The sequence below is a fragment of the Salminus brasiliensis genome, chromosome 24 (assembly GCF_030463535.1).
Source record: "Salminus brasiliensis chromosome 24, fSalBra1.hap2, whole genome shotgun sequence".
Lineage (NCBI taxonomy): Eukaryota > Metazoa > Chordata > Actinopteri > Characiformes > Bryconidae > Salminus > Salminus brasiliensis.
In genome coordinates this window covers 14,310,726-14,334,704 of record NC_132901.1, presented here as the reverse complement: position 1 = coordinate 14,334,704, position 23,979 = coordinate 14,310,726, and the positions used below count along the sequence as shown (strand labels likewise).

Sequence of the window (23,979 nt, the reverse complement as noted above, 5' to 3'; positions counted from 1 at the left end):
ACCACTGTGGTCTTGTGGCTGGACAGAAAGTGGATTAAAATTGTGTTGTTAATTAGTATTAGGCATGTAAAACTGCTTTCATACATTGTAATGCATCGAGATTAGGTCGATTTCATACAACAGCTGGTTTCGCCACGCAAGCTGGTTTGGTCGAGAAGTGTTCTAACCGTGCAGTTATTTCTGCATAACAGCGCATTTCTTTCCACAAACACTGGATTACTCTGCTGAACAAGAATGTAAGGTAAATGCCCTGAACAACAGAAAACAGGAAGGACCTAAAACAAAATTAAAAGAGTAAAGACAGGAATAAACAATAACAGAAAACACAAACGCACAACAGAAAAACTGTATTTAGGAATCGGAGTTGAATTAGTTGGTCTGTGTAAGGAGCTGGAGAAGGAACTGCAGACTGTGTACTGAGTTCGTTTTTGTGATGTAGCAGCAAGCTGAAATATAATTTGCTCATGTTAAATGAAATGGTTTGTTCATGGCTCGGTTTGCTTATTTCTTACTTTACTTATTTTCTGAACTGTTGTAGAAAAGAAATATAACATCAAAGTAAGTGTTGCACCGATACTGTATTGGCGTGGGTATTAGTATTTACAAACTGTATCAGTATCGGCAGTAGAGAACACAGATACCATGAACCTTACGGGCACCCTACTTTTTTTTTTTTTTTTTTTCCTTTTTCTTTTTATTTATTTATTTATTTTTTACATAGAACTTTTTTTTTGTTTTCATACTTTATGGAACCAATGTTTAAACAACCAGTAAAAGCCAGTCATAAAAAGTTACCATTAAACAGACATTTAATAGACTTTTCTTTTAGAGCCTGTTTTGTTTTTTTTAATTAAGAAACCACAAGTTGTCGTTTTTTCACTGCTCTGAAATTAAACAATTAAAAGATTCTGCTTCCTTACTTGCATGTGTTTCTGCATTGTGACAATTTTTATTTCTTTATAGCACTAAAACCTTTCAAATATGCAGTTACTCAGCCAGTAAACACTGTTCTTGCAAGCTTATTTTATCTTATTTGGAAAAAGATATAAAAAACCTACCTATAATCCACCTATAAAAGGTGAAACACTATAAATATCAGGATTTATAGCCATCTATTGATGATTTTAAAAAAGTGGTATCGGTGCATCACTACTCAAAGTGAAATAACAGCGCAGCTGTGATGAAATATGCGACTCCCCTTCGGCTTATGTCTGCTTCATCACAGTCGTTATTCATCACATGCTGTTATTTTAAGGAATCCCTCTCGTGTTCTATTGCTTTAATAATACAGTTTAATACAGTTGGATAAAGATTGATTTTTTTTTTTTTTTAGCTATTTTCCCACTACTGTGTAAATACTTCCTCAGAGTTTTCTGTTCATTAAAATAATCATAATGAATTTTATTTGTGATTGAAAAAATAGATCATGGTACATATGGATTTGTTTCATAAAGAGTCATACTTAGGAAATAGAATGAGATTGCAAAAAATTGTGATGATATGAGATGTGATGTACTGGATCCTTTGCTAAAGTGTCATACAAATAATTAAATGAAGTTGAATCAAATTGTGGCAAAATGTGAGATTTAATGATGTATTGTAAAATAGATATAGTGTCATATTGAATTCAGTTGCAGTAGAGACATCATAAATAATTTCCTAAGCAGTCACAACACAGTAGCTGACTTGTATTCAATGAAATCAAGGTCTAATCTGAAGTTACTGAACTGATTTTCTTCAAGAACATCACCCAAATAATCAAATCAGATCAAAAGACAAGGAAGGTGATAATAATGAAGATGATGAAGACGATGATGCTATAGGTGATAAAGGTGAATGCTGTTGTGTGTTTCAGCATGAGTTGGAGAGTATAGAGCCATCTCAAGGTCTGGCCATAGAAGCATCTCTGGCGTTCCTTCAGCGCTTGATCAGCCTGGTAGACGTCCTGATCTTCGCCAGCTCCCTCAGCTTCACTGAGATTGAGGCTGAGAAGAACATGTCCTCAGGAGGAGTCCTCAGGCAGTGTCTACGACTGGGTACACTAATCTATACCTCTATATCTCACACTCTCTGACTGATACTCTTTCTTTTACCCCTATTTCTTTCTCTTCCTTCTATATCTCTCTTCTACCTCTCTATCTTTTTTCCCTTTCTCTCAATTTGTGAATCTCTCCTTTTCTCTCTCTCTCATTCCCCCCCCCCCCCCCCATCATTCCTTTTGCCCTGTCTCTCTTTTTTTCTCTCTCTCTCTCTCACATAAATGCAGACCTCTGTATTTCCTCCCAACCACACATGGACAGATACACACAGACAGGCCGAGCGAGCCGTGTTGCACTTTCTTTTCTACTTCTCCCTCCTGTTGTGGTTATTGTCACCTCTTTGTTTATTGATTTCTCTCTCTTCCCTCTTTATATACTCCCCCTGTTCTCCCTCCATGCGGCTGATATGAGTTTTTTGATGGTGTTATTATAACCCCCCCTCCACCCCCCACGCTGCAGCTCTCTGAAATGGATTCCATCATTAAAGCCTGTTCCTCTAATGGCTGCTTCATAGCCCGGGGCTAACACTTGTGTATCACACACCGTATTGCCATATCAGAGCAGTATACCAACACACAGCTTTCAGATTGCTTACATTATTCATTTCACACTCACTCACACACGCGCTGCTCCTGACCTTCCCTTAACCTTTACAAGTCTGGAGTTATTCTGCTTGGCTTTACATTTGACTCACATTATGTCTTATTTAAATATTATCATGTTCATAAATACTGACAATTATACTGTATAATGACTTTGCATTGACTGGATCTCATTTGCTAACTTCAGTATTTCATTGATGTCTTGATTTGAGATACAGCAGAAATAAGGAAAGACTGATAATGTGCTTTATGGTAATGTGTTATTGTTTACATTTTCTGTTTATTGCATTGTTGGTTAATATAAAATGACAGTATTACAGACTTTAGAACAGCATGATCCATTTAGACTCATTTCTTAGTCTTGGTGTTACCCATAACGTTACCCACAATATGACACAATGCAAGTTGATGATACAGAACAGTACAATATGTTATATTATATGGTATTAAATAGTACAGTATGTTATATAGATGTGCTATATTTTACTACTGACTACTGCATTGTCTGTTTTAATATAGTACTGCAGGTTGATACCTGGTATGAAGCATTCCAATATACAGCAGTGTATTATCTTATGAGGCAGGTGATGCAGTATGGTGTTATAACACTCATCACAGTACAATTATGTTACACTGATATGTCACAGTATGATGTATTATTACAATGCATTATGATACAATACACTACAGTATGATGTGGCACACTATTGTATGTTACAGTACAGTGCATTATGAGGTGTTATAATACTCTACAGTACATCATGACGCATTACAAAACACAGTGGTGTGTATGGGGTGAATGAAATGCATTAAAAATGTAGGATTTGGCCTCTTTAATACATTTGTGTTTGTTCCCACAGTCTGAGACTCTTTAGCTCCAGCTTAACAAAATGGCTGCCATGTTAAATGGCCTAGGCGGTGCTCCTGATTGGTGGAGCTGTAGGAAAAGCTGAAGGCTGCTTTTAGAGATTGTGTGTGTGTGTGTGTGTGTGTGTGTGTGTGTGTGTGTGTGTGTGTGTGAGATGAATATTTGATAAGGTCCACTGGTGTGTAATCTGATTTCGGCGCAGTAACAAGGTTTCTTTCCCTCCATAAAATCCTCACAGAGAAGCAAGGCTAATGGAAAAATCTGCTCCACAATACCAGCCATAAGCCCCCATACACACACTTCTCTCTCTGTCTCTGTCTCTCTCACTCTCTCTCTCATTATTTGTCTGCCCATCTTCTTTCTCTCTCTAAGAAAATATATAGCTACATTTTCTCTCTTCACCTTTTCCTCATCCCACTCCCTCTATCCCTCTCTTTATGCTCTACCTTCTCTTACTTATACGCCTTCACTTCCTCTCGCCTTCCTTTCTTTACAAACTCCCTCTTTTCATGTCTCTTGAAGTTTCTGTCTTTTTTCCCACCACCCTTTTCTGTTTCTTGAGCTTTCTCTGTCTTAAAAAGCTCATGTATGTATTTAAAACACCAGTCACGTCGCTATAAAAACACTTACTATTGCTATTACTATAGTGTGTGTGTGTGTGTGTTAGTGTTAGTGTGTCTTGTCTTTACCCTCTTTGCCGTTTCTCTGTCTGTTTCGCCTGACACACACATCCCTCTGTCCTCTTGCACCTCTTTCACTTTTTCCCTCTTAATCCTACGCTAACCCTTCAAATCATTATATTCCCCCATTGTGATTTATTTTGTCTTTTACTTTGTTTTTACTTTCCATGTTCATGTGTACTCACTTTCTCTCTCTTAGTTTTTTATTTCTCTCTGTCTCTCCACAGTGTGTGCAATGGCTGTGAGGAACTGTCTGGAGTGTCAGCAGCAGCACTCGCACTGTAAAGCCGGAGCAGAGAGCAGCCAGAAATCGCAGCAAAGCATTGCGGGACCCACCAAGTTCATGCCAGCACAGGCGAGTTTAACACACACACACACTCAGTTATACCAGAATTTATAGCAAAGTTTACAGATCTATAAGTTCAGAAGAATTGCCAGTGCTTTTCGGCCATTTGATGGCAACTGTAACTGTTCATATTATAATTCCTAATTCGGATATAGCACTGTCTTGATTTAGTGCATGGAAATGGACCTTATGTTAATGCTTTATACAGTATTTAACATTAGTGTCTTACAATATTAAAGAACAACACTGAAGTTGCTTCCATTGCAGCCTGACCCATTCAGGGTGGTTTCATAGCAGCGCGTCATGTAGTTTAGAATAATCAGAGCTAACACACTATTATAATGAGATATAATATGCATTGTAAAATGACATTATATATTATATATACAGTATAAAATGTTTCAAATGTTTGTGTGACAGTTTGACAGTAATGTACATTAAAATTCTATTTTTTACTGCCATGCTTTACAGTACACCGCAGCATGATAAATAGTACACCACAGTACAGTTAATATTTTATTTTGTTTTATTTTTCCTTCACAATTTGCAAATTCACTAACTACCTAGGAATCCCCTATAACATGATGCTACTAAAAAAAAAACTACGGCATCCCTAGATGCGATATAACACAGTGTTATAGTTCATCTTGTGATACAATACATTGAGACAGTACAACACGATCTGTTGCGCTATGCAGCATGTGCAGTATGATGCACTGTACTGTTGCAATCCTACAATCCTGTACATCCTTACTGATTATATAACAAATTCCACAGTGTCATAAATTACATTTACACCTCATGTATGTTCTGTATAGACACATTCTCTTACTCTCTTCTGTTTTTTATGTTTAAAAAAGGAAAAAAAACAACAACAAAAATGAACAAAAAGATAAGCTATAGAAATTTTGTGACTTAATTATTTGCAAACTTTTATCTCAGCTTTTATCTTTTATCTCAACTCAGCACAAAATAACAATAAAAATAATAGTAATAAAGCTGAGTGCCTTTGCTCCTTTTCCTGTCTCTGGGAGCAGGGGTTACCGTTAGCATGTTAAGTGCAGTGCTATTTTAGCAGAATCCTTTGGCAAAAGGTTTTTTATTTCCAGAAAGTGTAAAGCTCTGAGCTCATCTATAATTCAGCTGTGCAGAGACATGGCTGAGTAAATGCCCTATATCGCACTCTCAGTGTGGAAGCAGCCAATAGAAACACCTTCCCTAAGCTATGCCTGCTATAACTGTCCTAATGGACCTTCTCCTGCTATTGATTGCATATCGACAGTGAAATGGGGGGATTTTTAGTGTTATCCTGTATAAGCAGTGGATTGAAAACCGTTTCTTTGTCTTTGGTCAAGATTGGGGTTTCGCTCAATGCTACCAAGCATTGACATGTTTGATGTCTCCAGTTTGCTTCTTTAGTTTTACTCTATATCTACAGGTCTTGCATCGCTAACAAGTAACGTAAGCGTGTTCCAGTAATTAGCGTGATGCTAAGTGCATTCCTAAATCATCACATACTCGCCCCAAACCATGTGAGACTTGCTAATGTGGTTTCTGGCACGGATTGACACTCTGTTATCTATGAACTTGGACTGAAGTACAGAGCAGAAGCTGGAATCTAGCAGCCAGAATAGTGATAGCAGTGTGTCATACATTGTAAAAGCCCTGCGTATGTGAATGTCAGCACAATTAACTATTGGTTAAAGCTTTTATAGCTATTGATGCCATCTTGGCAACTTTTCTCTAGCTAATGCTAAACCTTCAGTCTCACGGCCCTGAGGGACTCCATACAGAATGTGGTATGTTAGAATGTCATGGTGAATACAGTTATGTTTTGGGCTCCATAAATATGTCTTTATATTTCTTTGAAAATAAATATGCCTGTGTCTGTGTGTGCCTGTACAGAGTCCTGTTGACATGGTGACCGGAGGAGTGTCTCCCATCCGGGATGTGGACCGGCTATTGCAGGATATGGATATTAATCGTCTTCGAGCTGTAGTGTTCAGAGACATTGTGAGTTTTATGTTGAGCTGTTCAGTACTCCATCTAAAAAACGTAACTTTTTTTTATTTTAGATCCAGTTAAATGGAAGAGACTGAATAGTTCATAGTAAATACTAAGTCATTTATAGTAGTTACTGAATATGTTTAGTAAATACTGAAGATAGAATAATTTCAGTTGTAGATACTAAATAATTCATTGTAGGTATCGAATAATTTGTGTGTTTATATGCCTGTGTGTAGGAGGACAGTAAGCAGGCTCAGTTTCTGGCCTTGGCTGTTGTTTACTTCATCTCTGTGCTCATGGTATCCAAATACCGAGATATTCTGGAGCCACACAATGACAAGAGAAGCGGGACCCAGCGCACACTATCTACGCGCAGCACAGGTAACATCCACTACATGCACCACAGATACACATACTGTACATGCAGCACAGGTAACATCAACTACACGCACCACAGATACACATACTGTACACAAAGGACAGGCAATATATACACTCTACATACAGAATGTTAACAAACACGTCACATACAGCTAATGTAACACACATATACACCAGGTAATATTTATACACACCACACACCATACCATACCATACTCTTTACACAGCTTAATTAACATAATCACACACACCCCATATGAGAAGCAGATAACATACAATTGGACTACATGCAGCGCACGTAACACACTCACACTCTACACACACTCCACACACAACAAAGGTAGCATATGTACACACTACCCACAGTACAGTTTACATGTACACCCTAAGGAGGTAACACACACAGCGCAGGAAAACACTTGCTTTACAAGTAGCACACACAACATGCTGCTGGTTATCTACTTACTCCAAGTTAACACCACAGGTGTCTTACAGTAGCAGCTTTAGTCACTCTTTTGGTTTCTGTTTCCCCCCACACACACACACACACACACACACACACACACACACACACACACACAAACACACCTATAGGTCATACAGTTAAGTAGGTATCCTAAAGAGTATGTTTCTGAATGGTGCTGATGAACGTTGGTATGATCTATGTATCTGTGTGTCTGTGTGTGTGTTTAGAGAGTGTAACTTCAGACCTGGAGAACGGAGTATCCGTCCGTAGGAAAGACTCTACTGTTGGAGACGAGCGTGCTGAATCCCGGAGTGCACCAGATGCGGTGTCTGAGGCCCTGACCACCTTGTCCTCAGAGGTCAAGCGAGGCCAGGAGGTCACGGACAAGGATGGCAAGGGAAAGAATGTGAAGGACATCCTTAGGAGCCTGGTTAGCGCGCCTGCTGATGACATCATGGTGGACCCCAGCTTACTGCCCCCCACGTTTCTGGGCGCTGTGGGCGATGCTGCTCGTGACCAGAGTGTCCAGTTCCGCTCATTTGACAGGTCGGTGGCCTTGATTAATTACTTTAGAATTTATCTCAGCAAAAGGCAAACGTGAGATAAAGGTGCTGTAATTGAAGAAAGTAGTTGTCATAACTAACAGTGATGGAAGTAAGCACCACCAATTAGTGTAAAGTTAATTGGTGAATCTTCATATTCATATTCATTAGTGGGGCAGTGGTGGCAGCGGTTAAAGCTGGAGCTTATTAATGACAGTGTTGTGGGTTCTAAACCTGGGCTTGGCCCTCACTTAACTCTGCTTCCTGGGCATGTGTGTTCACTGCACGGATGGGTTAAAGGATGAACTAGGTTGTCTTGTCTTGCCTTCTTAACAATGCTAGCATATTTGACAGGGCTGTGTATTTTGCACATTAACTGTTATGGGTGTATATGTGGGTTCACACTTTAACTCAAGACTATAGAATGTATGCATTACTTTAGATACTGAGTGATCCCTGGTAGATACTGAATAATTCATAGTAGATACACAATAATCTGTAGAACAATATTGTGGATACTGAATACTATATTGTGGATACTGAATCAGTAGATATTGAATAATGTTACAGTGGAGACTGAATAATTTCATTTTACAAAATAATTAGTTATAGTAGTTACTGAATAATCTGTAGAAGATACTGAACAATTTGTAGTAGATACTAAATAAACAGTTGTTGATGCTAAATAATTCATAGCAGATATTGAATAATTCATGATGGTTACTATATATTCCATAGTAGATCCTGAATAATGGGATAGTAGAAGTAATTTATAGTAGACAAAGAATAATTAAAAACTAAATAAGTAGTTACCATTCATAGTAGATTTTGAATAATCCATACTAAACAGGGAATGGTTTATTGTACACTCTTAAATCGAGAGTTTTTCAAGGGTTATTTTGCTGAACAAAGAACCATTTGGATGCTTAAAGTGGTTCTTTTGCCAGAATAATTTTTAGGTTTTGCTGTTACAAACCGAAGAACCCTCTTGGCTTCAGGTGTAGTTACAGTATAATTCACAGTAGGTAATGAATAGCTCGTAGTAGCTCTTTGTTATTTAAAAGGTGACTCTCAGCACTGATCAAACCAGGATTTTCAGTGGTTGGGAGGCATGTGTGTGCTAAGCATGCTGGGGGTTGTAGTGAATCTAAAAACGACTGTGGCTGAAGGACGTAATGCTGCGCTACAGAATACTCCATGTTATGACAGGTAGTGTATGAAACACTATTCTCATGATGTAATGCACCGTTAATAAACTCATATATGTGTGAGTAGTCATTCTTTTATTAACTGGATTGATTAGTGACCTGTGCACCGTGAGCACTTAGAAGCGTGTTTGGAGGCAAAAGTGTCTCGCGCTGCTGAAGTTCCCATGGCAACGCAGCAGGAGTTTGCTGATCTGAACCTTTCCCCTTGCCCTGAAGCCAATTAACCGCTGAAAACCACAAAGAGCATTTTTCAAACTGCACATGAAAACCGTTTTAGCTGCGAGTGCGTGGCAGCTCTGCCGAAAGGCTTTTTGAACTGCACTGTTTCATCTCCGACTCGTCTCAGAGCACGTCTTACACACACACACACACATACAGAGCTCCACTGCATGTCTGTCTGCAGGAAAACACATCAAAACAACACACTCAACTGCCTTCAGGGGACATACACATCTATGTGTGTGTGTGTATGTGTGTGTTATATGTTTGTGTATTGTGAGAAATGTGCTGTAACATGTCAAGAGATGATGATGGAAGGGGTGGCTGTTTCTTCTCATCACTTCCCTTCTGTTTTCAGACCTTGTCATCACCAGTATGTTCAGGCCCATAGCTGTTTCGCTAGCATGGTAATTAGCTTTTACGTTAGCATAATGTCAGTTTATATAGTAGGGATGTTTCAGCATAATTTCTAGCAATCTCTGCTCTCATGTGTTGTCCTCATAAGAAAACGCCATTTGTGACTTTGACCCTTATAGCTTGCACTCAATGAAATGCAATGGCAGCCACCTACCTACCACCAGATGTGGCATAGCAACTGCCTAGCAACACCGTACTAACCACCTAGAGAAGCCTTTGCAGTGCCCTAGCAAACAACAAGCAACACCACACTAACCACCTGGAATACCAGAGCAATACCTAGCAACATCCTAGCAACCACATTGTTTATGCTACTTTTTTCTACTATGCTATTTTACATATATTTTTTCAGGAAATACATTTTCTTTACATTTTTATTTACTAATTTGATAAACATATTGCAAAACAAAAGTAAAAACACTATAACATAACCAATGTAAATATAGATAGATTCAGTGCTGACTGACAACAGCGACAACGCTGTTTTGCCGTGCTGCTATTATTTCTGCACAAATATGGCTTCAGACTTCCAGCCGAAATTGCCTGTAAAATGCAGAAAACACCAAAGTGCCAGTCTGATTACAACTAGAGATTCATGTGACTTCTTTTTATAGCTTCACTGTGTTAAATTGTGATTTTATTCAAATGGATGAAGCTTTTGATTGGCATCAGTTTACCTAGCTATCTGGAAAACCTGCTTTTTGGAATCCAGAGAAATTGCTTGGAATTAACTCTTGAGATTGATTCCTGGATTCCTGTTACTTGGAACTGGAGCTGGAGAAATGTCTGGAATCAAGTGGCCCTAGCGTATGATGTCAGTGCTGTGCAGCGCAGTGCTGTTAGCTTGAACGTAGGAATGTTCATATTTCAGATTGAAAAATGTAAGATTTGGACCATTTGTGTTTTTCTGAGATTGCAGAGCGTTTCTGTTCATTACACCTGGGGTTCCTAATATGGGCAAGATACACACCATTGTTCTAGATGAGATAAGGCCAGATGTAATCTTCTCTTTTCTGTCTGTTTCTACCCTTTGCTTGTAGATTACTGTCTTGGTTTCTCTCTCGTTCCTCTGATGCAGTGTGTGTGGGTGTGTGTTTTATCTGTGGAATGCTTTGTCAGGTATCAGGGGCTGCTCATATCTGCTCTGGGATTACTGTGGCTCCTGAAGGCCGAGGAGCTGGAGAGGATACGCTCACAGCTACGCTACTTTGCTACTAGCTTTAGGACCACTGTCTTTAGCTTCCCTTGGTTCAACTTGGCTTTAGCTTCCTTTAGTTCCACTGGACTTAAGCTACCTGTCGTTCTACTTGCCTTCAGCTTCATTTTAGCTCTACTGCCTTTCATTATCTCTACTCTCTTTAACTCAAAGATCTTAAGATCCACTGTCTCAAACTCAAAGGGCTTTAGCCTTTTTTAGCTCCAGTATCTTGAAGATAGCTTTACTATCTTCAGCCCAACTAGCATCCTCATACCCCAAACCCTGTGTTTTCTGCATCACTGTTTTTCTCAAATACTTTTAGCTTCCTTTAGTTCCATTGTTAACTTCACTGCTTTTTGCTTCCTATAGCGCCACAGCATCCATGTGTTTACCTTCATTTACCTCCAGTGCTGTTCGGTTTACTGCCTAAACATTCTTTACCTCCACTGCATTTAACACTACTAAATTAAAATCAGCTAAGCTCTACTGATTTTATCAACAGTGTCGTTAGCTTACTTTAGCTCTATTGCATTTAGCTTCCTTTATGTCCACTCCTAACTACCTTTAGCTGCACCACAGTTATCCTGTTCCTATATAATTAAGCACATAGTGAATTCAATTTATTTGATCTACATTCTGTAACTGGTTTAAATGTGCTTTTAGTGTCACAGACATGGCAGTTGTACAGAAAGATCAGTTCTGATAGTATAATGAAAATGTATTATCTTCTACTAACCAAGTTTACAATCTGTTTCAAGAAGTGGAGAAACTGCTGCTCTGATTCATATATAAAAAAAACAGACAGCATGATTTAATCATTGGTGTTAACTGAGATTAGAGCACTGCAGGTCGAACTCTGTGCTGATTTTAGAGCAGAGATTAAGATTGGGGGTGGGTCAGGGGGTCAGAGACGGTTCCTGGACCAGTGTGTAAGTGTGTGTTCTAGTGTGTATTCTTAGGCCTGACAGCAGGGTTATCTTCCCACGGGATCTTGTAGGAGAGTTATCTTGATGACTCTTTGCTTCCCACACACAACCACTTATGTACACACACTTGGATGGTCACTCTGCACACACTTTCACTTTACATGCCTCTTTTAAATCTCTCTCTCTCTCTTTCTCTCTTTATCTAAGACTTTGGCCACACTAGACTTCTGCAGTTTGCATCTTTAGCTCTACTAAACTGAGGAGCTGACCCGGTTACCACAGTGAAATAAAAAAGTAGCATAATAATGTGAGCTTGTTAGATACTCGCTGCAGTACAGTGCAGCATATTGAGTTCTACTAAGGAGTATTCGTCCCTCTTGGGCCGCCAGAGATCTTTGCATTTGAGGCATGGACTCCACAAGACCTCAGAAGGTGTCCTGTGGTATCTGGCACCAACACGTTAGCAGCAGATCCTTTAAGTCCTGCAAGTTGTGAGGTGAGGAGCTGACGTGGTGATTAGCATGCTGGCTAACTTGTCTCAGTGAAGTCACAGAAAGGTGATAATACCTCAGTCTCCTGACTGACTGTTTGCAGTCTCTCTCCTTTATTAGTTTATTTAGAACCAGTGGGAGAAATAATCATGCTTAGTCATGGCTAACATTAGTATTACTATACTCCTGCCTCTTTGTCTGTCTGTTCATTGTTTCAGTCCATTTGTTTGTTTGGCCATCCATTCAGAGATCCCTCTGTTTGTTTGTCCAAGCAGCCTTAATGTCAGGTGTACTGTATTGGGACCACACTACACCATTTTTTCAATCTTAATGCATAACTGAGATTTTGGAGGTGTGTGGTTGTGACCTCTGTGAGTTGCGCTTATCCATGAACACCTCTCTGTACTGAATCTTGTATGTATCAGCCTTAAGTCCATGAAAATCGTTAATTCTGTGTTCAAAACATAAAGATTTGGACATATAATTACACGTTATGTCCAAAACCAATCAGAACAGTGCTTCTAATTCAGCTATGGTGCACCCACTGCTGGCATTCAGGCACACGCACGGCTTGAATAATCTCCCTAACTAGAATAGGATGCTCTGGAGCAGCCACGCAAGTCCAAGGTAATCATTCCCAGTGCCAGGCTTGGACTTGGAGGGTTCTAAAGTCCCTGAGCATTAAGCTTTGTAGCAGTAGAATTGTGTTTTCCAAGACACCTGACCTCTTTAATGCTGGATGCAGTCAAATTCCTCTCACAGCTATGTTCCGGACCCTACTGTGTAGTCGTTTCAGAAGTGTTGGAGTTGTTAACTGCAGCAAAGTTGAACAAATTAGTTTTAGTAATTTAAGGAGTTTAACACAGGCAGTATGTATCATGACAAAGCAACAGTTCAGTTTGGTCAGATTTACACAGTTAACAGACTTACTTCTGTGGGTTCTGGTACTGTATGACAATTTTATCTGTAGTGGGATGCTGTCCTCCTCTTCCCAAATATATTGTCCTAAGAGAGCACTTAAAAAAACAAACAAACAAAAGAAAAACTACTGACTGTGCCACAGTGAATGTTAGCGTTTATTAGATTGCCACTTCTTATGTTTACAGTGTTTTCTCATAATCTGCCCATTTTCAGCGTTGACCTGGTGCTGTATTGGCTGTATTTTATTGCCAGTTTTCCCCCCTTACACTCTCTGACTGCATGTATGAATGGCTTTACTAGTTTAAAATGCCAGTTGATGATTAATACCAGCAGCCATGAATACAGCCTCTATACCTCATACCGTCATTTGATCAGTTACTTTTGACCTAGACATGCGGTACGCCTGTACACTTCCATAAAGATGCCACCAGTGTGTATATATGAGGGTGTATGTGTGTGGGTGTGTGTTACTCCACCTTGCTCCACATACTTTCACTATAAACCATCTTTCACGGCGCTGGTGCGATTGCCATTGGATGCTGACGCCTCCATGTGGGAATGGTAGCGGGATTTACGAGCTTTGGGGCCTGGAAAAAGCAGAATCTCTCCCAGATAATGCTGGCCCGGGGTCAGAGGTGAAGTAGACGTTAGATTTATTTACTGTCCTCACCACCCCGATTCCACCATATGTCTTTCTGACCCCCACGCCTGTTTTGACGGAGTGTCTGCAAATATTTGCTGATGGGAACCAGAGCCTGGTAAACAGTGTCACTGCGATGCGCCCACAGAAATTTGATTTACTCTTTTAAAAGAGAATATATGGAAGAAAAGAAAATGTGGATCATATAGGAGGATTCACAACGTGCTGGGAAAAGTTCTGCAGGATGAGGTCATAGTGACAGCCTGAGCTAAACAATACCGTGACTTATTGTCTATGCGTGTGGTTTTTTTGGTGTGTCCACTGTCACATGGTTTTGACTTTGTTGACCTATTACTGTAATCAGGCAGTACTCTGTATACACAACGATTTACTGTCTGTTCGGAGTTGCATGACTATTCACACTAATTGGCTAAATGTTTGGTTGTTCTGCTTGTCACTCAAATTGGCCAGTCCAGTTAAACTCATAAAAAAAAAAAAAAAAAAATATATATATATATATATATATATAATTTATTTATTTTTTTATTTTTTAATTTTTTTACACCACCTCCTTGTTTCTCCATTGAACAAGTTGTTTCTACATTGACCTCCATCAAATTGGCCAGGCCAGTTAAACTCTGGAAACTCCAGACTAGTCCATCTGTTTCTCTACATACTGTTTAGCTCCCTTTCACCCTGTTCTTCAATGGTCAGGATTCATAGCACGAGTCATTCTGATGATGATTTATGGGACCACTGATTAAGGATTAGAGGATGACCAACACAAACTGTGCAGCAACAGATGTCTTTACATCTACATCTGCTGACCTCTACCAAGGTGGCTCAACTTGGTAGGAATATCTTATAGGGTGGACAGTGAGTGGACATAGTGTTTAGAAACTCCAGCAGCACTGCTGTGTCTGATCCACTCGAACCAGCACAGCACACAAGAACATGTGACCACCATGTCTGTGTCACTGCAGCCCACTACCTACCACCTAAATAATATCTGCTCTGTGGTGGTCCTGTGGGGTCCTGAACATTGAAGAACAGGGTGAAAGGAGGCTAGGAAAGTGTGCCAAGAAACAGATGGATGACAGTCTACAAAGTGATCTGAGACAATGGACAATGAGTTTAAAATAAGGAGGTGGCGTTAATGTTATGGCTGATCGCTTTATGTACATTGTTTATCGGGCTGGAATCCTACATTTTATTTCCTGCTCTTTTAGCCTGAATTAAACAGTTTATGTCATCCTGTCTTCAGATGTTTTTACATGTCTGAAGTAAGCAAGTACAGGAAATAACTTTGTGTACTTTTCACTTCAAATGCTCCATATTTATTTTTGATGCATCGTGCTGATGTTCTTCCTCAGTAGTCGTGCTGTGGTCAAGCCAACAGTCACTGAAACACAGTTAAACTAGCCAAAATTAGACAATGCACAGAAAAAGAGCCTCATGACCTCCCTCTAGTTTTTAATGCCCCTATGAACACATTTTGATATATTGATTCAATTCAACTTCAATGTTCAGTGTTCAGCAAAGATTAAATAGGAAACACAAAGCAGAAATATGATAAACACTCCTCAAAAAGCCAAAGCCAAAATGTTCTGGGCGTGGTCTTAATATTTTAATAAATGTACATGACTGACAGCCCTCTGACATAACTGGCAATCAAAATTTTGTTCACGTTACCATGGCAACACTATACGCAATACGATGAAAATTTATTGCATATGCATTTCAGTTAGTTTTGTTTTGATATCTGCAATCAAGTAACCGGCCTATATATAGATAAACAACATAAAGGGGCACCTGGTGAGAATGTGGCTTATACGGCCATACAAGTACGAGCCTTTGAGCTTTAAGCTAGACCTAAGAGCTGTGACATATCTGAACTGCAAAAGCTTCTTTTTTAGTTATTATCTTTCCAGCTATGTAAATTCATTAACCAGAGCCAGAGCATCTTTTACAGAGAGAATTCTTATGTCACACACAATGCAGGAAACCGCTTGCCTGTGGTGTCTAGCTTGCATTTAAGTTCATTACAACTGGTAATGTTGTTAACCGTATGTGAGTAAAGCACAGTGTGAAGTTAAGTGTTAAGTTAATTTTTTTATTATATGTAAGTATAAGTTTTCATGTTTATCTGTTTGTAACAGCAGATGCCCATGACTGCTTTAAGCACAAAGAACATTTCTTTGTTTTTGTATATGTGCTATTAATGTAGCTGCAGTTTCCTGGTATTTAAACATAAAACACTATTTTTGTCCTGCTTGGGAGAAACCCAAGTTCACAAGGACGATGACTGCAGGTCCACTTTTTGTATGTTGACTTTTTTATGTAAGATGGGTTTACCCCATAATGCCAGCGAGCATTTAACCTTGTAGAAAAATACAGCACTGCTGTTCATAAACCTCCCTGCAGCTCGGCCTGCTTTCAGATTGGATTTCTTACCAGCTGATGTTTCAGCTCCTAAACATACACACACACACACACACACACACACACACACACACACACACACACACACACACGCTCAAAATCTACACAGACACACACAGACTCGCTCTCACGGACGCACACAAACAAACTCGTTCACACACTCTGTCACGTTTCACTCTATGTCAAGTTGAGGCAGATTACAGGAAACATGCAGGCTGTATGTTGTTGGTTAAAAATGCTAAATAATTCAGTAGACTGAACCTGAACCCAGTCACCTAAACACACACACACACACACACACACACACTCATGCTGCTGTCCGTTCTTTTGCTGAAGGCCAGGCTGTTCTGATTAATTGACAGCAGTGTTGGGTTGGGGCTAAGTGTAGCTAATGGTGTTCTGAATAATTTAAACAGTGGAACAGATGGACGCTCTTCACCTCGACCCCCAGCATACCGTCCAGTCCGCCTGGCATGCTCAGCCCGGACTTCACTCTGGATAACGGCAGGGGAGCGGTAGAGGAAGCTGAAATATAAAACGTGCTTTGATTCCTCTAACACTGCAGTGCGAACTCTTTAGCACAGAAGCTTGAGACAATGGCGGTGTGGTGGAGAATGTTGATAAAGTGTGCATTGAACTTGAGCCATAGATGATCAGTATTCCTAAAACTGCCCGGCTCCTGGTGGGTACACCTAGATGAAGTCACGTTATTGGGATCTGTTTTTGAAAATGAGAACCATCCCTGGTTGTGTGTTGCGAATGTTTAATCCAGGCATGTCTCTCGTGCCTGGCTTAGCCTCTGGACCACCTCCAGCACCACTTTAACTTCTTAAACAGTCCGTCCTGAGCAGTCCTTATCTTAAATCTCTACAGACTCCTCTGTGATAGCTCCTCCGTCTGAGCACAAAGCCAGTCTCCTTCAGACTGCAGCTGGTGATTAAACTGAGCGCTCCACACACTGTCAGCACCGATAAAGAGGCCACTGGCCCCCTGGAAAGGCCAGCGCTCTGTCAAGGCCTTCGATAGATAACTATGCTCTCCAGGAGCACAGGCCTACCGAAGGAATTGAGCCGAAATCTGGAGGACAGTGATGATCCAGGGGAAGCGTTAGATTCTGCTGTGGAGGAAATATCAGAGTCAGAAGAAGAATAGCTAATCTACTGTCCCGAATGACTTTCAAGCCATAGTGGGATGCTCTGAAATATAGTGCTAAAATGAGCCTGTAAGTGCTTATAAATTGCTGCACAAATAAGCTGTTTTATTCAGTAATTAGAGATATAAGTAATCCACGATCATTGTTTATGTATAGTAATTATTTTATTGTCGCTTTGATAGATACAATTTTATGTGTCATCGTTCTTAATGCTGCACATCTTTTATTGCCGTGGAATCATGTACAGCTTCATCATTTACATCTACACATTTCTTCAAACTAGCGTCATATTTTAATATTTTTTAAATGCATTTGCAGTAGAACTGCATGGTATATTGTTTCAGCATCGCACACACAGTAGTCACGTCGCAGGACGTTCATTGTCAGGTGCATAGTCAAATTATATCGTACACATCATGCTACAACTTGCTGCGTATTGGAGTAGTCTGATATGTCGTAAGTGGTATACTCATCGGTAAATAAATCAATCACATGATTAAAGATCAATGTGCATTGAATATAACCAATAGAATTTGTTTTACATGAATATGTATTGCATTATCAGTTATAACCCTCTTGAAACAGTAAAAAACTTATCCGCATGTTGTTCCCAAAGCCTCTACCCACATGAAGCAGCTGACTAAGCAGCTGTCTTTCATACTTGTAGGTTTTACTCAACACTCGGATATTTGTATATTTTATGCACATGCATTTTGTTAGTTGTATATTATTATAGTTAGTTAGTTAGTATATCTTATATCTGATTCATCAGTATATTATGAAACCTGTACTTCATGTAATTGATATAGTGGGCATATGGACTTTTCCTTGCACATTTGCACTGGTTTACAGGCATGCTTCTCAGTGTGTGTGTGTGTGTGTGTGTGTGTATATATATATATATATATATATATATATATATATATATATATATATATATATATATCCACCCAAAAAAAAAACCAAATATATATATATATATATATATATATATATATATATATATATATCCACCCAAAAAAATATATATCCACCCTTGGTTTTTTTGCCAAGCAGGTTTTGCCATATCAGTGTAAGCTACTCGGCATACTCTGAAGGTGCACTGTCTATCTGACTCTAAGACATTGGTCCTTACGCTTGTATGTCCATTGACAGGGGTTAGCGCCGGCTGTGCATAGTCTCTGACTTGTCTGTGCAGCTACTCAGCAGGGCTCGATACACTGTATCTTGTGACGCAGTCCTCGCATATAACCATTATTAAAAATTATGTTTTGATCTAGATAGGATTGCATTCAGTGTCTTCGCCCATTCATGACCTTTTGGCATCCAACACCCTGTCTCCTATTCATAGTTTGCCAATTGTAACTTAAAGCATAAAGTATTGGAGGTAAACTGCTGTAGATTGAATTGGTGGTTATATGGAAATGTTGGTTTTGATGACATTATGAAAAATATGGATGAATTGGCTCAGGCTGTTTTTGCAAATGACTTTCCATATATGTACTGAATGGATTGGGAAGCAAGCAGCACAATCGAAATATTAGCAGTGTTCATACACAAGCCCATAAAATGTATGAGACAGGTGTTTTAAAGAGTAGCAACACCCTGTGTAGCAACTTACCAGAATGAAAATGGACACAGATTAATGGAGCAGAAGTTTTCTTGTAGTTTCTCAGACATGGAGCCATCACTAATATCAGGTAGGATTCTGACGATGGCTCAGTTAACTTAAGGCCGTGTTCTTGCCTGCTTCTTATGGCTCTGTCTGAAATATAAGAATTGCTGCCTACTCAGACAGGATTCCAGTCATGCCGGAGTCGAAGACTAGTAATTTAACCTTTTATATTATTGGGCGAAAATGCTAATGGATAATGACAACACAGCTAAATGCTCAAATGTAGCAGTGAGCTGTCGATACCTTGGCAACATCAGGACAAATCGTTGCCTTTGTGATTCGGTTACAGAGACCTTCATCAATACACTGCCTTCTGAGACAGCGTGTAAGACATCAAGTCAGGTAGCTCTTCCAGTTTCAGACACAGCTCATGTTTCACAATTATAGTTGCTGAATTAGGCGACCATCGTCATCAAGGGGCAGAATGATTTCCATACTGTGTTGATTTGTTGTTTTGTAATTCTGTTTGTTTACTATTTACTTTCTTCTGTTGTATGTAAACAAATATACTTTGCCAGTAAAGTGATTCTGATATCACACCTGGACAACTTCCATTCCGTCAAAACACCATCAGTGTCTTTCACTGGTTTCTATTGGCAGGTTTTTTTCGGCTGTGTTTTGTTTGTTTGTTTGTTTTAATGTCCTTGGAAAAGGCGCTATATAAATAAAAATAATATAATCTTTGATTGTTACTGCTTGCGTCCAGCGATCTTCAGCACATTGGATGACCCACACAGTGGCTTTTAACGCTCTATAAACCCGTAATGCACTGCCGTCAGCCTCGGAAGCTCAATCAATCACAAAGTTTAGAGGGTTTAGTGGCGGGCGCAGGGAGGCCATCGATTGGCCGGAAGATAGATGCTGCCGTTCTGGAATGTTTCTTGTCAGGAAAACGGGCTATAATTACTCTAACTGAGCATATGGCCTCCCAGCGCTAGGCTAGCCCGCGCTGTGTCTCATGCTAAATTACATTACGCGCTGCATATTTAGCGTGCATCATCGCAGCGATCGTTACGTGACTCGGACCTAAAGAGGGCTAATGGGTTTTTGACTGAGTGCCTGATCCACTCCCACTGCTTTCTGCCTGGCCATAATCATGTGCTGTTTGGAGCTCAGTCTCCTTTACGATTTACGATTATGTCTCCACTCCAGAGGTTTACTTCATACGTCTGACCTTTTTGTTTTCTTTTAAATCGCTTTGGTTTGAGATTAAAAGGGTGATTATGGAGCAAAGATGTACAATAATAATAATAATATAATATATATATATATATATATATATATATATATATATATATATATATATATATATATATATAATCTTGCATCTCTTTTAAAATTAGTCCAGCTTGGAGCATATATGCATGAGTATAAAATATGATGACTGTAAAATGCCTTTCTTTAGTTCTGTGTTTACCTAGACTGTGTTATATGTATGTATATATTTGTAGACCAATTTTATGTTCCTTTACTTCTCAGTTTGTATTCAAATGTTGTATTTTCTTGTGTAAAATTGTGTGCATACACCTTGAAGCATATTATATTTATTATAACATGTATTTATAACATGTTATAATAATAATAATAATATTTTATTTTTTTATTATTATTAAACACTGTGTCCGTCACTCTTTTTTAGGAGTGTTGTTGTGGCGCCTAAGAAGGTGGGAGGAGCTTTGTCACCTGCTTCAGGCTCCACCTCTGTTGCCGTCCAATCAGCTGCCACCGTGTCTGCTGGTGGAACACCGGTGAACAGTGTGTCTGTGGTGTCCTCAGACGACTCCGCCCAGAGTGTTCCTGCAGAATCAGCCACAGGTGAGAGAGTGTGCACTGTGTGTAAAAATATGGTTAAATATGGTTGTTCTTTAGTAATCCCAGAAAAACAGAAATCTGGACTCATTTAGCTATGATATTCAGTGAAGAGGCCAGAACACCAACAATCTAAAATAAACCTGTGTTATTTGTTGCATTGTTTTAGACAAGTTATTTTTTTATTTTAATTTATAGCACATCATGTCAACATTAGTTTACAGACTGATTTGAGTCAAGGCCAGTGTTGAAACAGTTTGCACATAATATCACACACCTTTTAAATAGGATCACATTGAAAAACGCTGTTAGATTCATAATTGCAAAGCTCATCAATGAGGAAATCAAGCAATAGTCTACACTATTACTATTGAACTTGAATGACTTTTCTATACTGCAATATTGAAGTACTTTCAAAACCTAAGGTTCACTTGACATGTAGATATTGTGATATACACTGAGGTGGAGCTACAGTTTCTCATTAGGGTTGAATATTAATAACACTCTAAATGTAGGTATTGTGATATACACTGAGGTGGAGCTACAGTTTCTCATTAGGGTTGAATATTAATAACACTCTAAATGTAGGTATTGTAATATAAACTGAGGTGGAGCTACAGTTTCTCATTAGGGTGAATATTAATAACACTCTAAATGTAGGTAATGTCATATACACTGAGGTGGAGCTACAGTCTCTCATTAGGGGTGAATATTAATAACACTCTAAATGTAGGTATTGTGATATACACTGAGGTGGAGCTACAGTTTGTCAATAGGGTTGAATATTAATAACACTCTAAATGTAGGTATTGTGATATACACTGAGGTGGAGCTACAGTTTGTCATTAGGGTTGAATATTAATAACACTCTAAATGTAGGTATTGTGATATACACTGAGGTGGAGTTACAGTCTCTCATTAGGGTTGAATATTAATAACACTCTACATGTAGGTATTGTGATATACACTGAGGTGGAGCTACAGTTTCTTGTTAGGGTGAATATTAATAACACTCTAAATGTAGGTAATGTCATATACACTGAGGTGGAGCTACAGTTTCTCATTAGGGTTGAATATTAATAAGACTCTAAATGTAGGTAATGTCATATACACTGAGGTGGAGCTACAGTTTCTCATTAGGGTTGAATATTAATAAGACTCTAAATGTAGGTATTGTGATATACACTGAGGTGGAGCTATAGTTTCTTGTTAGGGTTGAATATTAATAACACTCTAAATGTAGGTATTGCGATATACACTGAGGTGGAGCTACAGTTTCTCATTAGGGTGAATATTAATAACAGTCTAAATGTAGGTATTGTGATATACACTGAGGTGGAGCTACAGTTTCTCATTAGGGTGAATATTAATAACACTCTAAATGTAGGTATTGTGATATACACTGAGGTGGAGTTACAGTCTCTCATTAGGGTTGAATATTAATAACACTCTAAATGTAGGTATTGTGATATACACTGAGGTGGGGCTACAGTCTCTCATTAGGGTTGAATATTAATAACACTCTAAATGTAGGTATTGTGATATACACTGAGGTGGAGCTACAGTTTCTCATTAGGGTGAATATTAATAACACTCTAAATGTAGGTATTGTGATATACACTGAGGTGGAGCTACAGTTTCTCATTAGGGTTGAATATTAATAACACTCTACATGTAGGTATTGTGATATAAATTGACTATCATTAGGGTTTAAAGGAATTTTCATCAGTGTTCTGTAAAGGTTGTCGACTGTCACAGCCTGTCGTAGCTATGAAAAAACATAAGCTGAGCCTGGAGAGTAGAATTAGATAATTTAAAAATGTAGCTTAATTTTGAGTGTTGCAGCCTTTTGTTTTGCTTTTTGTTTGGTCTCCTTTGTTCTTTTTGTGTTTTTTGAAGCTGAACACACTCCTCCCTCTGAGAGGATACACCTCTTTTCTTTTTTTCTCCCCTTTGCTCCCTGTCTCTCGCTCTGAATATGTGTGTGTGTATGTGTGTGTATGTGTGTGTATGTGTGTGTCTGTGTGTGTCTGTGTGTGTGTGTATGTGTGTGTATGTGTGTGTGTGTGTAAGAGCAGCAGGGCAGGCCCCAGCTGAATAGAGATAAGTTAATTTACTCAGGGCCGTTTGAAGTGGCTACTTCATCTCCATGCTGGAGTCTCTCTGCAGGAACACATGTTGGAGCTTTAAAACGAGCTGCTGTCCTGCAGCCCGGAAAATTCCACACCACTGCCTGTCATTCTGCAGAGTTATCACTGCTCCGAGACTCAGCGTGTGTGTGTGTGTGTGTGTGTGTGTGTGTGTGTGTGTGTGTGTGTGTGTGTGTGTGTGTGTGTGTGTAAGGGTACCACATTTACTGCTTTTTGGTAGCTTCTGCTGTAAGAATACTCTGATTGATAAATATATATATATATATATATTGCCAGTGACAATTTTTGTACTTGTCCCTCTCTTCACCATGTCAATGAATAAAAAATTTGATTGAAGTGAAGACGTTCAGCTTTAATTTCAAGGGTTTTGCCTTAAATTATATAATACTGCATTAACCATTTATAATTATTATATTATTAATTATAATTATTATATCTGAATTAGGAATTTATCATATAGTCCCTCACTCTTATAGGCTCAAAAGTAATTGTACAAACTAACATAAATGTGAATACAGTGAGTAATTGTAATACTTTGATGCATATCCTTTGCAGTCATTTACTGCTTAAAATCTGGAATCTATGGACATCACCAAAAGCTGACGTTCCTCCCTTGAGATGCTTTGTTCTTTGCCAGGCCTTTACTGCAGCTGCCTTCATTACTGCTACTTCGTTGTAGTGTCTTCCTTCTTTTAGGTTTATGTTTAGTAAGTGAAAAATTGCTCAGTTGGGTTGAGGTCAGGTGATTGTCTCTGACATTTAAGAAAGATCCATTTTGTTGCCTTTGTTGGTATCTTTT

General features: G+C 39.0%; 1 protein-coding gene across 2 annotated transcripts in view; it reads left to right on the top strand.

Moving 5' to 3' along the window:
* lrba (LPS-responsive vesicle trafficking, beach and anchor containing) overlaps positions 1-23,979 on the top strand; it is a 295,746-nt gene that overhangs the window by 86,888 nt on the left and 184,879 nt on the right. For both annotated transcript variants that reach the window (XM_072669753.1, XM_072669751.1), the window contains exons 25-30: positions 1,856-2,036; positions 4,417-4,544; positions 6,441-6,548; positions 6,779-6,923; positions 7,617-7,935; positions 20,861-21,036. In XM_072669753.1, coding sequence (XP_072525854.1) covers positions 1,856-2,036; positions 4,417-4,544; positions 6,441-6,548; positions 6,779-6,923; positions 7,617-7,935; positions 20,861-21,036 — 1,057 coding nt within the window. The remainder of the gene's footprint in view (positions 1-1,855; positions 2,037-4,416; positions 4,545-6,440; positions 6,549-6,778; positions 6,924-7,616; positions 7,936-20,860; positions 21,037-23,979) is intronic.